Source organism: Procambarus clarkii, chromosome 53, assembly GCF_040958095.1.
Source record: "Procambarus clarkii isolate CNS0578487 chromosome 53, FALCON_Pclarkii_2.0, whole genome shotgun sequence".
In the NCBI taxonomy this organism is placed as follows: Eukaryota; Metazoa; Arthropoda; class Malacostraca; order Decapoda; family Cambaridae; genus Procambarus; species Procambarus clarkii.
The window spans coordinates 4317115-4331802 of record NC_091202.1 but is presented as its reverse complement, the minus strand read 5'-3'; the positions used below and the strand labels follow the sequence as shown (position 1 = coordinate 4331802).

Below are 14688 nucleotides of genomic sequence, written 5' to 3'. Positions count from 1 at the left end.
CAAGGATTGCATGTGTATTCGTACTCACCTAGATGTACTTTCAGGGTTGAGTATTAGATCCTTGCCCCGAGTTTCAGACCTTTTGTACGTTAATACAACGAGTGTTCGTTTGTTTTTTGTTTATTTTCATGTTTACATGTGATAATTTCCACTTATTTACAACCCTAATAGTGGAGAAATTCTTTGCAACATCTGTGACTCATATGTTTCTAGTTTCTATGTCCCCTTGTTCATTTTCCTGCTTTGAACATAGTTTTCTTTCTCAGTTCCCCTTAGACACTTATGCTATCTTTTCCTTTCCTTATTTTTCCCCTCGTCCTCTTTTATGGTGAGGTCCAGTTCCCTCTGTCTTTGTAGATCAATCCCCTTAGCCTGGGAACGAGCCCTGTTAGATATATTTGGACCTTATATAGTTTTATTGTTTTATTTTTCAAGTGTGGGTAATGGTGATGCGTCCATGAAAGTGTTTTTCGTCCATTTTTCTAAATTTTCATTGAGAAAAATTTAATTAAGAAATGAACATTTCATTTCATTTTTTTCTAGACTCATTTTTCTAGTTCCTTAAGATTTTACAGATGTTGGATTATTGCTGCTGATGTTATTCTGTTAATGTTTGCCTTTGGAATTACTTTTAAGGTTCGTCTATTTGCAGGTCTTTCATCTTTCATGATGTAGGTATATATTTCCATTTCACTCTGTACAGCAGAACATATCTTCAAACACCTGTTCACTTCTTCCTAATTTTACATTTGTCTAAAAATAAAGACAAGTAAAGCCAATTTCCAGACAGTCTCTGGAATGCATCAAATTTTCCATGAAGGGTTTAACACAGTCCCACTCTGTGTTAATTCTTCTCATTAGTTTTTGCATCACGAGTGAAATGAAGGAATCTGTTCTCTGTGCCAGGTCGTTGACATATACTAAGCATTGGCTGGGTCTTTGATCCGACCCCATGAGGTATACTTCATTCGATACCTCTCTCCACTCTGTATAACTCCTTCGCTTTCTTCCTGGGAGGTTTTCATTTCACCTATTTTAGCAGTCATTCAGATATACCAGACTGTTTGTTTACCTTAATTGGGAGACTTTTGTATCGTGCAGTGTTCAATGCTTTCTAAGAGTGGCGTAATATGCGGTGTAGTGTCCTTCATCTTGCTGTAGAGATCTCAGTAACTTTGTCAAACAGAATTTTCCTGCACTGAATCGATTCTTGCGTTTGAAATATCGCTCTCTGTCCATAAAATTCAAACCTTATTGTTTGAAGAACAGAAGGGTCATAATATTGGTGAAGCTAGGCGCAATAAGGACCTAACACAAAGGTCGGATGTAAGTGATACAGCACTGACGAGGACAATATAGTGAGCATATCCAGTTGTAGCTTTGAGCGCCACTCTTGCCCACCCATGTCATCTCCAATTTTTATAGATGATACATAGATGAATCGTTTACTACATTCAGTGATGATTCATCTGATAGAAGTATCATGGATTAACAGTGTTAACGGCTTCCATGGCGGTGTTTTCCATAGATATTTTCAAGAAAAGCTGAATCTCCTCTTGACTCATGGACACTCTTTGCGGCTGGCTGAATCTCTTCGTGTGTGGGACCTTACAAAGTGATCTTTTCCTGTAATCTTTTCAAGACTACCTTACGTTTTACAAGCTTGGCTACATACCACCTACAGGTACTAATGCCAAGGGTGTACGCGAGTGCGTTATTTGCAAGCACACTGAACGAAGAAACAGGAAGGGAAAATCTATCTGTACCTGGTGCAACGAGATCGAAGTCGCGCTGTGTACCATGGACTACTTCGTTAATTATTACTCACTTCCAAAGTACTGAGTGTGTAATACAGTGTGTTACTGTGTAAATAGTGTGTGAAACTATACATATTGTAATTTTAGTGAATTTTTAACAAGTAATATTGCGACAATAAACATTTATTGTTGACACATTAATGACATGTATCACAGTTCCATGGAACATTATGAACGTTCTACTGTATGCATATTGTAAAGGACACAAATATGCATATACGATAAAAAAAAAACAAATAGAACCGCATTGGAAATACATAGAACAAATAATTGAAAATATATTTGTGGCAACAACCGGTGCTTGAATGGCCCGCGCGACCGTGTCTGGGCATGTCACGCACGGGTGACCAGCCCCTGATGACATCACAGCGCACCTTGTCCACGTCCCCACAGCCAAAGTAAGTGGAATTTGGTATTTATGTTTACATAGATATGTTCAGGGAAGGGAATTTATCATTTTACGAAGAAAAAAGAATTTGTTGGGAACACTTTATTTCATGCGCACAGGGGGAATTTCACAATAAACTCAGCGCAGCACGGTGGTTATGGAAGTGTGTTTGGAAGTCCAAACAAGAAATGATAAACAAGAAGCGGATCTTAGGCAAGCAATGAACTGGTAACCAACAGTAAACGGGTACAAAACACTGTCGATAGAAGTCCATAATAATTTTTGGATGTTTAGAGAAGGAAATTTCATTTAGGGTGGACTGAGCAGTAGAAGAGATGATAATCATAGAAAAAATAGTAGGATTAGGAGAAGGACTAAATTCAAAGGAACATGTTAGTGATTTTAGGAGAATAGGAAAATATGAGAAAGACAAGAACCACCCCTTAAGGGTGACGTCTAATGGAGTGAAGTATATGACAGATGTGCTTCGGAATACCAGAAAATTGCAATGTGACGAGGATGGCAAACTGTGGTCAATAAGACAAGACCTCTCAAAAGAGGACAGAGAAAAGCTGAAAATGAACCTGATTGAAGCAAAACATCTAAATGGGGATAGAAATGAAGAAGAAAGGAATTCTTTTTTCTACAGTGTCAGGGACTGGAAAGCTTGTGAAATGGTACATAAAGACAAAGCAACAAAATCATTAAAGGAAGGGGTGTAAAGAACAAAGGGAAGGGGAACATATCCCTGAAAGTAGTACAGTATATACCAACATAGATGGAGTGAGATTGAAAATATTGGAGTTGAAATATATAATTCAGCTCAAAGTCCCAGATATTGTTGCATTAACAAAGACGAAACTTGAAGAAAATATTTTAAATGAGGTCGTATTCTCAAGGGGCTACTCAGTTTGGAGATGTGACAGGAAAAGTAGGAAGAGGGGGAGGAGTGGCTGTGCCGGTGAAAGAACACCTGAAGGTAAAAGAATTAATATTTGAAAACCCTTGAGATACATGTATTGACATAATGGCATTGCAGCTCTGGAATCAAGATGATAAGCTGATAATTTTAAATGCCTACAGCCCACCAGCAAGCAACACATGGACAAAGGAAGAACTGGATGACAAACGAGAGGGCCTACCTTGAGGTTACCTTGAGGTGCTTCCGGGGCTTAGCGTCCCCGCGGCCCGGTCGTTGACCAGGCCTCCTGGTTGCCGGACTGATCAACTAGGCTGTTGGACGCGGCTGCTCGCAGCCTGACGTACGAATCACAGCCTGGTTGATCAGGTATCCTTTGGATGCCTCATAAAGGTCATGATAGAGATTATGTTAAGAGCTGGCAAATATAAATCCCGATTGTTGATACTGAGGGACTTCAACTTTGGCAATAGACTGGGAGGCCTACGAGGCAAGAACAGAGGACATTTGGACAGGCAGGTTTGTAAACCTCATCTTGGAGACATTCATGTATCAACACGTCAAGCAGGCCACAAGAATGAGGGAAGGGAATATTCCGTCAGTACTGGATCTAGTATTCACCAGGAAAGAAGAAGAGGTATTTGACATGCCGTACCTTCCTCCCTTGGGAAAGAGTGATCACGTCCTCTTGGACATTAAATATGGTATGCGATATAATCTAGTAGAGAATGGGGACAGTGAAACAGTTGTTAAACCCGATTTTAAGAGAGGACGCTATGGGGAACTTAGAAATGTTTTTCATGGGGTATAATTGGACAGACTTGTTGCTAGGCAAGGAAGTAAATGAAATGTATGCCAAATTTTTCAAAATATACGATGAAGGCACACAAACATTCATACCAAAACAGACATGCAAACAGACAGACAGATCAAGACACAAGCATGGAATCATTATAGAAAGAGACCAAACTCTGAAACATACCAGCGATACAAAGATTCAAGAAACAACTACACGTCAATAAGGAGAGAGGCAGAGAGGAACTTTGAGAACAGTATTGCAGACAAATGTAAATCAGATCCAGGCCTTTTCTATAAATTCATTAAAAGCAAGCTGCAGGTAAAGGATAATATTCAGAGGTTGAAAATGAGGGACAGATACACGGAAAATGAAAAGAAAATGTGTGAAACATTAAACCACTTGTAAAGTGGTAGTGCATCCTAGGCCAAATGTGTCATTCCTTACTACATGGCTATATTATTAATTAATGCAAATAAACTACTATTAATACTGTATTATACAGAAACTGACACTTCTGCAATATTTATAATTAAGCTAACCGATTAAATTCATGCATCAGCAATTTCTTACCTTAGGAGCCATTAATGCAGCATTGCCTTGCCTCGGGTCTGATTCACGAGAAGGAAAAGGTACAGTCATGTTGGATGAATCAGTAGTAACACTACAACCAAAATCAGTCAAAACTAGCAATGGATATTGCTCTCCTTCAGCCAGTGAGAGAAGAATGTTGTCTGATTTGAGATCTCTGAAACAAACATTATCCTTTTACAATTTGTATGCACAAAGTTTACAGCTAATCAGTACCACATTTTCCACATCAACTGGATGTGGAGCCAATGACCCAAAAATAAAATAAAAGAGCAATTCACAAAATTCACAATATGGTCAATCAGGTTCTACAAAATCTCATTAGAAAAAAAATTGAAATAGATACAGCCTACAGTGTGCATGAAAGTGTACAACAAAAGTTGTTTACAAATGTTGACAAATGAATGGCATAAATGTGAAAAACCAAGAAGTAGAGCAGTGGAAATGGATAATCTAACTCGTGTGTGATGTTAGAAAGGAATGAAAATATCATAGGACACAAGAGTCAATAAACCACAAGACTAGGAAACGATTACTTATATATGGTCTGGGTTTGGTGACAAAATGATGACAAAACAAGGTGAAGAGACTGCACTAAAGCTAATCTAAGAGAAGTAAAGAGTAGGCCAAAAAAGATGAGCAGACATGCAGACAAATGTGGACAATTAAGAAGACATAGGAGGAGTCAGTGCTGGGTGGAAAGCTTGTAACACTGAGGCAAATGTACTGGTGTTTTAACATACAGTAATCCCTATGACAATTTACAAGAAGCACTGTTCACATTGTCTAATCAAGAGGTATACAGTACTACACTGTATACCGCTGAATGATAAAATGAAGTGATATTTCCCAATCTATTTTTTAATTGCAGTAACCTTCTTTCACTATATTGCTCATATCTTCATTAGGACACATGAAGGAGGGGGGGGGGACCTTTGACAAGTAACCGGCTTTCTGTCCTTGTCGAGGTCACTCTAGAGATAGTGGCCCTAAGTTAAATTTAGGTCAAATATATGACCCCCTGTATACAGGATGCAAAATGTAAAGTGGAATAGTTATATCATAACTAAACAACATTGTATAGTACCAGAAAGTCACTAATTTCATAATAAATATTTCAAATAAATAATAGAGCTACAATGTCACGCATATTTGTCATAATCAGTTTAACTTTACATATAAAACGTTGATTACTTATTTTAGCGCGGTCTCCCTCCAATGTTTACCAGGTGGTGCGGGTGACGGGCTGGGGACAACTGCACTTATCATACACAAGTCTCTGTTTACTAAAGACGAAATCATGGCAAACAAGCCACAGAAAATGCCCAAAGTGGCCAAGGTATGTAATGTATGATTAAAAATAATATTATTCAATCAAAGTTTGATTAAATTTGAGTTTATGCCACAATGTCTTCAACATAATGTCTCGATTCTTGGAGCAAAAAATCTAATATGCACAGCATACCTGACGATATTAAACCTAAAACTACATGATAAATATTGTGGACATATATATATATATATATATATATATATATATATATATATATATATATATATATATATATATATATATATATATATATATATATATTATATATTATATACTTTTAGTTGCATATTGGTTTGGGGACCATTCAAGCTTGTTAGCATATATTATATGCCATATGAAAGATTACACATTGGTAAAAATAACTATAATATAATATTTCCATGATTCAGTGCTTAACTCTTATGAAAATTATATTTTTTTTTTAGTAATGTATGCTTTAGGCTTGGTTAGGTTAGGTTTTACAATTCGTTGGCTGAGTATCTTTGGTATGAAATGACCTGAACATCCCCTTGAACATTGTCTAAGCTTCAAGAAATAGTGAGAAATCTTGTAGTCGAGTAACTATCCACTAAAGTCATTTGCAGTGACTTGGTTCATGGTGGTTGTGTTTCGGCTGCCCGAAACGCTTTGCGTAATAGTGGCTTTAGGCATTGTATGTACTAGCTCCTATCTATAAAGCCAACAAACTTTGTAAAATCTCTTTATGTATGTACCTTTGCCTAACTAAAAATTATTATTATTATTATTATTATTATTATTATTATTATTATAATATGTACAATACACTATACAGTATACATTTAGAGTAAAGTCTATTTAGTATCATCATTGAGTTTAAATTTGCATATATTAAATGTTTATTAAATTAAAAGATAAAGGAGAATTTGCTATTAATTTTGTTTATATATTTAATCCAACAGGTAAAGGACAAATCTCCTGCTGAGCTGCAGATAACAGCAGAACAACTATTGAGAGAAGCTAAGGAGCGAGAACTTGAAATTGTGCCCCCTCCTCCACGGCAGAAGATATCAGATCCAGAAGAACTTCAAGAATATCGTTTGAAGAAAAGACGAGCCTTTGAAGATAACATTCGTAAAAATCGGGGAAGCATTTCCAATTGGATTAAATATGCAAAGTGGGAGGAAGAGCAGCAAGAAATTCGAAGAGCCAGGTAGAGTGTTTTATGTATTTTGATAGAAATTACTTGTGATGTATCAGAAGTTACTTATGATGTATCATTATCTATCCAGTATTTATGGCTCCAAATAAATTGTTTTGTCAGTCTTTTCAGTGTTAAAGAATTTCAACAACTTCTTGAGACAATTGGTAAAAATATAATATGTTGGTATGGCAATGATGTAAATGAAATATGATTCTCCATGCTCTTAAAAATACTTATCTGTTTAAAGAACAAGACATACTTCAGTCAGCAATGTACAAGTGAAAGTAATTAAACGTTTAATTAAACCTTATTAAATTTTATACAAGTGAGAGTAATTAAACCTGTTTAAAGAACAAGATGTGTAATTAAGACAACTGCAAAATATGAAAATACAGTAGTGATCATTGTGATGATGATGCAGAGGTGAAGATAGGAAGGTACTGTTCATTGTGATGGAGATGCAGAGGTGAAGATGACGAGGTACTATCATTGTCATGGTGATGCAGAGGTGGTGCTGTTATGAGAGTACAGCCACAGCCAAAATATACAGCTTCCCTGTTTGGTTCCCTTGTATCTCTGGTATATTGTTACACTAGTATTTTATTAACCTTTGAAGATACTGATTAATCCTGAATAACACTTCCTACTGGTTGCACTTTGTAACACTTTGAGGTAAAACCTTGATGATACTAGTTATAACACTGGTAATTTAGATTACATATTCAATGTAATATGAACCGAAATATAATGCACCACTGATGGTTACATCCAGGACCAATGGTACCTTCCCAAGGAAATGGTATACAGAGACTTAATAATTAACCACTGCCACCATCTTGCCTGTCACTTAGTTATATCAAGCAATGAGGCAAGAAACATGCCTTGACTTTAAGAGTCCTTTTTTAACTCATTAATTATGGGCCGGTTGTTAACAAAACAACCGGCCAAATACACAGAGGAGTTTGAAAGGTTCCATTTAAGTGACTCAGATGTAAAGTTTAACACAGGGTTTATTGAGAACAATATATGATATTCACCAAACTATAAGTCCCTACTCTAACACTGACAATTGTTTAGACATCACACATGGAAAATATCAAAGATCACACACATTACCTTCTGGGTCCAGAGGATGCTTAAACTACCCTGCTGTCTTTTTCCATATCAAGGTTTACATTGTGCATTCTTGTTAACACTTCAGCTAAGGTGTATATGTACTGTATCATTATGAGGGGTTTGATGTAATGGAAGTACAGTATGGTTTTAATACTGTAATTGGAGGTTACTCACTGTAGGTAATTATGCTACTTTCTAGATTGCTTGGGGGCTACTATACAAGATCCCCTTAGGCAAATCTGGTCAAATGATGTTGATGTAACTTCGAATAAATATTGAAAATGTTGATCCAGTGTTGATTAATCATTACTTGAGCATGATTTGGCTGTTGATTGTACAGGTCGTAATGTATTAAATACAGTACAGTGTATTTACATATAATTCTGTTACTACACTTTGAAACTTTGTTCCTCAACACCTTCCAGTGTTTAGAAGATTAAAGAAACACCTGAGAAATATTTTTAAGTACTGTATTATTTACATGATTTAAATAGATTTTCTTGATCTTATTTTCCAACCAGGTCTGTGTATGAGAGAGCTTTGGATGTTGAACACAGAAATATTACATTATGGCTGAAGTATGCTGAGATGGAGATGCGTAGCCGGCAGGTGAGTTCTTTGACGTTAATATTTTGTAAGTGAATTTATTGACATATAGGTAGCCCAGGTGTACTTGTATATGCTTGGATTTTTGTGTAAGTAAAATTCTATTTCACTCAAGTATAGAGTAAAGAATGGAGATAACTGTCTGTCTTCTTCACTGAGTAACCTATCTACCACATTCTTGTTCCTTAAGATGATGGTCTGAAGAATTATTACGATAATTTTCTCTTTGTAGTAAATGTAAAAAAATTGTTCTGAATGTGAACAAGCAGAATTAGTGGCTTGAATAATTGTTTTGATTTGAGGCAAATTTATTTGAGTACCTTTTCAAGTAAAATTTGCCCGAAATGCTATACGTACTAGTGTCTGTACAAGAATGTAAGAACTCTTGTATATACAGTACAGCATATAAATAAAAAAATAAAAAATAAATAAAAAAGTACTTAACTTTGGATGCAATATGTTCTAAAGTAATTATTAACCTGAAAGCAAAAAGTTTCCTGATCTGTTATTGAGAAATGTGAAAACAACAAATTGGGGGCTTATTTTTTTTTATATACCTTGTTGAACTCTAGCCATTGGCTTTACTTTCATATATTTATTTTCATGTGGTGTATTGTATTCAATATTGATAATATGAAGTATTTATATATTTTGAAATATAGCATTAATATTTATACAGACAAGAAACGTTAATTGCATTTTCAGGTGAATCATTCTCGCAATGTGTGGGACAGAGCGGTCACCATCCTACCGAGAGCCAACCAATTTTGGTACAAGTTTACTTACATGGAGGAAATGCTGAAGAACATTGCTGGCTGCAGACAGGTGAGAGCAAGTCATTCCCAAATACTCTATAACATTAAATGATTGAATTTGGAATTTTATTAATTATTTAAGATCAATTATTTAGGTTGTATGTTTATATTACAGTGGAACCTCGATTAACGACTGTCACTCTTTACGAATTTTTCTGGTTACGATCTCAATTTCTTCGTAAAATTTGACTCGGTTGATGACCCTTACCTCACTTGGCGACGAGTTTGTTGATACACGTATAGGTCGACCGAGCGCGTGGGTTCCTGGTGGCACAGGCGAGGTGTGCTTCAGTTTACCAGTACCTCCCGCTTAGTGACGATCGTGCTTGAATTCTTTGTAAAGGATTTCATTATTTTTCTGCTTTTTTGGTTTTTGAACATAAAAAGTAATTATTATATATCACAACATGGGTCCCAAGAAAGTCAGTGGTAAGTCTCAACCTAAGAAAACAAAGGTGAGGATGATAGAGGAAAAACAAGAGATCATTCGTAAACATGAAAATGGTATGAGTGTTGTACTAGCTAGGTTGGATGGTGCTTATGTGGAGGAGTTGGTGGAAGAACACAGCAAAGCACTGACCTCTGTCGAACTCCTAACCCTTCCCAAGGAGCAGCAACAAGAGACAGCTGAGGAAATTTCTTCAGGGGAGGAGGAGGAGGAGGCATGTCCCTTCCTCATTAATTAAGAAAATGTGTGCAGCAGGGGAAGAACTGCAAAGTTTTGCTGAAAAGTGTCACCCAGATAAAGCTCTAACAGGCTGTTGCATTAACCATTTTAATGACAATGTGATGTCTCACTACAGACAAGTGTTAAAATGTAGGGAAAAACAAGTGTCTATAGACTGATTCTTAGTAAGACAAGCAAGCAGTGAGCCATGACCAGGTCCTAGTGTTATGCTCGCAAAACGTAGGAGAGAGAGAGAGAGAGAGAGAGAGAGTACCCCAGAGAAGTCATCACTGCTTGATGTTATAATGGAAGAGGACACCCATTCGAAACACTAAAAATCTCCCCCCCCCCCTCTCCCCCTCCTCACCGTCTTCTATATGCCAACAAGAGTCATCAATAAATGTAAGATATAACTTGTACATCCTGTAGCACAAAATATTTGTAGTATGCATTATTTATAAAATATATTTTGAAGTTAGTATTTTTGGGGGTCTGGAATGGATTAATTCAGTTCCCATTATTTCTTATGGAAAAATTCTGGTCAAACTTCCTGACCAGTTTGTATATGGGAAGCAATAACCTGGCAAATCAGACAATTACAAAGGACACCTAGCATCTGACTATGACCTTAGACATATTCTCAGTTATCATCTATACATTAGGTTAGGATTTCATATAAGGAAAATAGGAGGGATAATGATGGGAATATTTCCCCCTGGCAAAGTGAAGGTCATCTGGTGACTGACACTGTAAAAAGGTGAACCAAGGCTGAATTGTTACTACTGTTTTTCACTTTAGCCACATTTCTGATCTCTCTCGTGATACTACAACATCATATAATATGATCAAGGTTATAAAGAAACTTGAATATACATATTACAATGCTGTAAAGGCAATCGCCATATCTTCCTGTTTTTCAAACTTCATCCTTTGGGTTACTTTTATTTTATCATTAAGTATGTTACTCAGATGTTTAGTTACAGCATTGATGTCTGCAATGCAGCTCCATAGCATCCTTTTCCTCTTGTGTGCTTGTCACTCAATCCAGTTAGCTCTAGCATCATTTCTTCTCACCAACCGCAACAGTTTTCACTCTTTGCTAAATGTTTATTATTGTTTGTATGTTTATTATTGGGGAAATCAGTAGGAGCTATGTGGAGGATTTGAACCTGCACACTAAGTACTCCCAAGTGCATGCCTTAGACCACTTAACAACGACATGCTCAAAAGCAACGAAACTTGGTGCTCAACCGAGTCCTCTATGGGTCCCGAGTCTTCCACTGAAGCAAGTCAGGGTTTCACTCATGGTCTGCATGCACTCACGCTGTAGTATAGGAGTAGTTCTTTCAATACTTCTCTTCAAATGCACAAACGACATGTGGTTTGTGCATTTGTGCATGTCTAAGGTGTGTGCTTTGGAGTATCCAACATGCAGGTTCGAATCCATCTTATAGCTCCTGATTTTCTCATTGATACATTGTTAATTTGATTTCTTTGTACATGTTTAATATACTTTTAAGCAGATCATGGTAAGTACACTTTATTTTTGTCATATGAAGTGGTGGAATACTGCTGTGGATGCTCAGCTGAAACATAATGGTACTAATTCTTTGAGTATTATGTGATGCTATTTAGTGTGGAAGATAGTGAAAGAATGAGTGATTTTTTAGTACACATTTTCCTTTCCCCTACCTTGCTTTCATGGTTTTTTCCGTGCTAATACCACTCAACTCCATAATAATTGAAACTTGGTAATGATGATAAAGATAATACCATAATAAAGGGATATTTTTTTTTACAGGTATTTGAGCGATGGATGGAGTGGGAGCCAGATGAGCAGGCCTGGCTCACTTACATTAAATTTGAGCTACGTTATAAAGAACTAGATCGTGCAAGAGCAATCTACGAACGCTTTGTTTATGTTCATCCCGAACCAAAATATTGGATTAAATATGCTCATTTTGAAGAGAATCATAGCTACATTCAGAGTGCTCGGCGAGTGTATGAACGTGCCATTGACATGCAACAAGCAACATGTTGCTTGTTGCCATATCTATGGCGATGATCACCTAGAGGAGAGTTTATTTATTGCCTTTGCTAAATTTGAGGAAGGTCAGAAGGAACATGATCGAGCCCGAGTTATTTATAGGTACGCACTGGATCATATGCCAAAAGAGAAGTGTTTGACTCTCTACAATGAGTATACACGACATGAAAAGAAATATGGAGATAAATCATCGATTGATGATGTCATTACCAGCAAGAGGAAATTTCAGTATGAAGAAGCAGTGACAGCCAATCCTCATGATTATGACACATGGTTTGACTATGCACGGATGTTGGAGGCAGACGGCAATGTGGATCTCATTAGAGAGACATATGAGAGAGCAATAGCTTGTGTTCCGCCCTTAAAGGTTAGTGTATGTATTATCAGCACACTATTCCCGAGTCTTGCACCAGAATGTTTGTTATGTATTGATGGATATTGTGAAATTTAGTATGTTCCAGCTTGGTGCCTTTTTTTGATAATTACTTAGTGTGTGTTATTTATATATCAGTACAGTACTGATACAGTATAAGTGTTCCATGTGTCAGTATTGATCATTTGCAAAACTATTTGCTTGTATATCTGTAATTTGATTGTGATGACACCCAACAGGAGAAGAGACACTGGCGCCGCTACATCTACCTTTGGATTTATTATGCAGTGTTTGAAGAGCTCACTACCAAGGATATGGAGAGGGCACGGCAGGTGTACCAAATGTGCCTTCGTCTAATTCCACACAAGGTGTTTACCTTTGCTGAGATATGGCTACTCTATGCTAAATTTGAGATTCGCCAGAAGGACCTATCAGCAGCAAGAAAAGCATTGGTAAGCTGGTCATTATTGAAATGAATGGATAATCACAGAATGAATGGTTGTACAGTATATATTGTAGCAAATTTTCTTGTTGTTTAACAGTTCCAGTGAATTATTGTAATTAAGTATAATGGTGTAACCATCTCATAAAATGTTCATATGTATGTCTGCGTACATATGTACACACAGTTTTTGTTATTAGAGTTCCTATACAGACCTGGCTCAAGCCCTGTAACTAATGTGTATTTATTCAGTGATTTTTAGTAAAGATAAGTTTCCCTTGTGTTAAGGTCATGCAGGTGCAGTTTATGTTGCATTTTATATTTTATAGACTTAGAGATTATATTAATCAGCATGTTAGAATACTCAAGTGCATAAAAGTATAAATATCCTTAATCTGAAATTTTGTTTCCGAAATACTAAAACATTCTTGACCCATTTTGCAGATTTTTTCTTTTCAAATGATTGCACTGTATTTTATTTTTTTTATTGTGTAATAGCTCACTTATTTTTTATATGTATTTTTTATATGTATGTACTAGAGGGCACCGCACTTATTAGACCAGTCGAACTATTAGCATGACTATAATTCTTGCATCTAGTATATTATTACTAGAAGTATTCTATAGGTTCTTGATAGTGTGAAGCGGCCTGGTCAGTATGGAGAAGGAAAAGGTCTGCGGCGACGATGGCTGCCACCAGAAGAAAACCAAGTCTGTCCGCTTCTCAGAAAATATCATCAGTCAGGTGCACGTCGTCGAGGACTGAGCATACGAGAGTTGGGTGTTTAGGAAAGAAGGAAAGAACTGGATTGCCGCTGGCGCATTTCGCCGCCGCTTTGACAGAAGGTGCCGCGCGATCGAAGACTTGCTGAAGGCCGACAAGGTCTTTGACCTCCTGCACAGGGAGAAAATATTTGCCCAGAGATTTATGGATTCTTCACTCACACGATGATTTCTTAATTGATTATCTGAATATAATGTTTTTTGATTTAATAAACATATTCCTATAATTGTTTTTATATCGTTAACAAACGGTGTGTGTGTGTGTGTACTCACCTAGTTATGCTTGCGGGGGTTGAGCTCTGGCACTTTGGTCTCGCCTCTCAACCGTCAATCAACAGGAGTACAGATTCCTGAGCCTATTGGGCTCTATCATATCTACACTTGAAACTGTGTATGGAGTCAGCCTCCACCACAACGCTTTCTAATGCATTCCATTTGTCAACCACTCTGACATTAAAAAAGTTCTTTCTAATATCTCTGTGGCTCATTTGCGCGCTCAGTTTCAAAATGTGTTCACTTGTGCATGTGCTCCTTGTGTTAAATAGCCTGTCTTTATCTACCCTATCAATTCCCTCGAGAATCTTGAATGTGGTGATCATGTCCTCCTAACTCTTCTGTTTTCCAGCGAAGTGAGGTTTAATTCCCGTAGTCTCTCCTCGTAGCTCATACCTCTCAGCTCGGGTACTAGTCTGGTGGCAAATCTTTGATCCTTTTCCAGTTTAGTCTTATCCTTGACTAGATATGAACTCCATGCTGGGGCTGCATACTCCAGGATTGGCCTGACATATGTGGTATACAAAGTTCTGAATGATTTTTTACACAAATTTCTGAAT

The 14688-nt window shown here is 36.9% G+C and overlaps 1 protein-coding gene across 1 annotated transcript; it reads left to right on the top strand.

The window, feature by feature from the left end:
• The first annotated feature begins 5768 nt into the window (after positions 1-5768).
• LOC123751703 (protein crooked neck-like) lies at positions 5769-13147 on the top strand. Its single transcript, XM_045733787.2, has 7 exons — positions 5769-5850; positions 6765-7015; positions 8644-8731; positions 9434-9553; positions 12012-12226; positions 12258-12624; positions 12870-13147. The coding sequence occupies exons 1-7, from the start codon at positions 5812-5814 to the stop codon at positions 13104-13106; spliced, it is 1317 nt and encodes a 438-aa protein (XP_045589743.1). The 5' UTR covers positions 5769-5811; the 3' UTR covers positions 13107-13147.
• The last annotated feature ends 1541 nt before the right edge of the window (positions 13148-14688 follow it).

Bases quoted from the DNA above. Each gene is read 5' to 3' on its own strand.
- LOC123751703 (XM_045733787.2), top strand. From the start codon at position 5,812: ATGGCAAACAAGCCACAGAAAATGCCCAAAGTGGCCAAG. The intron at 7,016-8,643 runs GTAGAGTGTTTT...TTTTCCAACCAG, and splicing joins CAAGAAATTCGAAGAGCCAG to GTCTGTGTATGAGAGAGCTT. The intron at 9,554-12,011 runs GTGAGAGCAAGT...TTTTTTTTACAG, and splicing joins ACATTGCTGGCTGCAGACAG to GTATTTGAGCGATGGATGGA.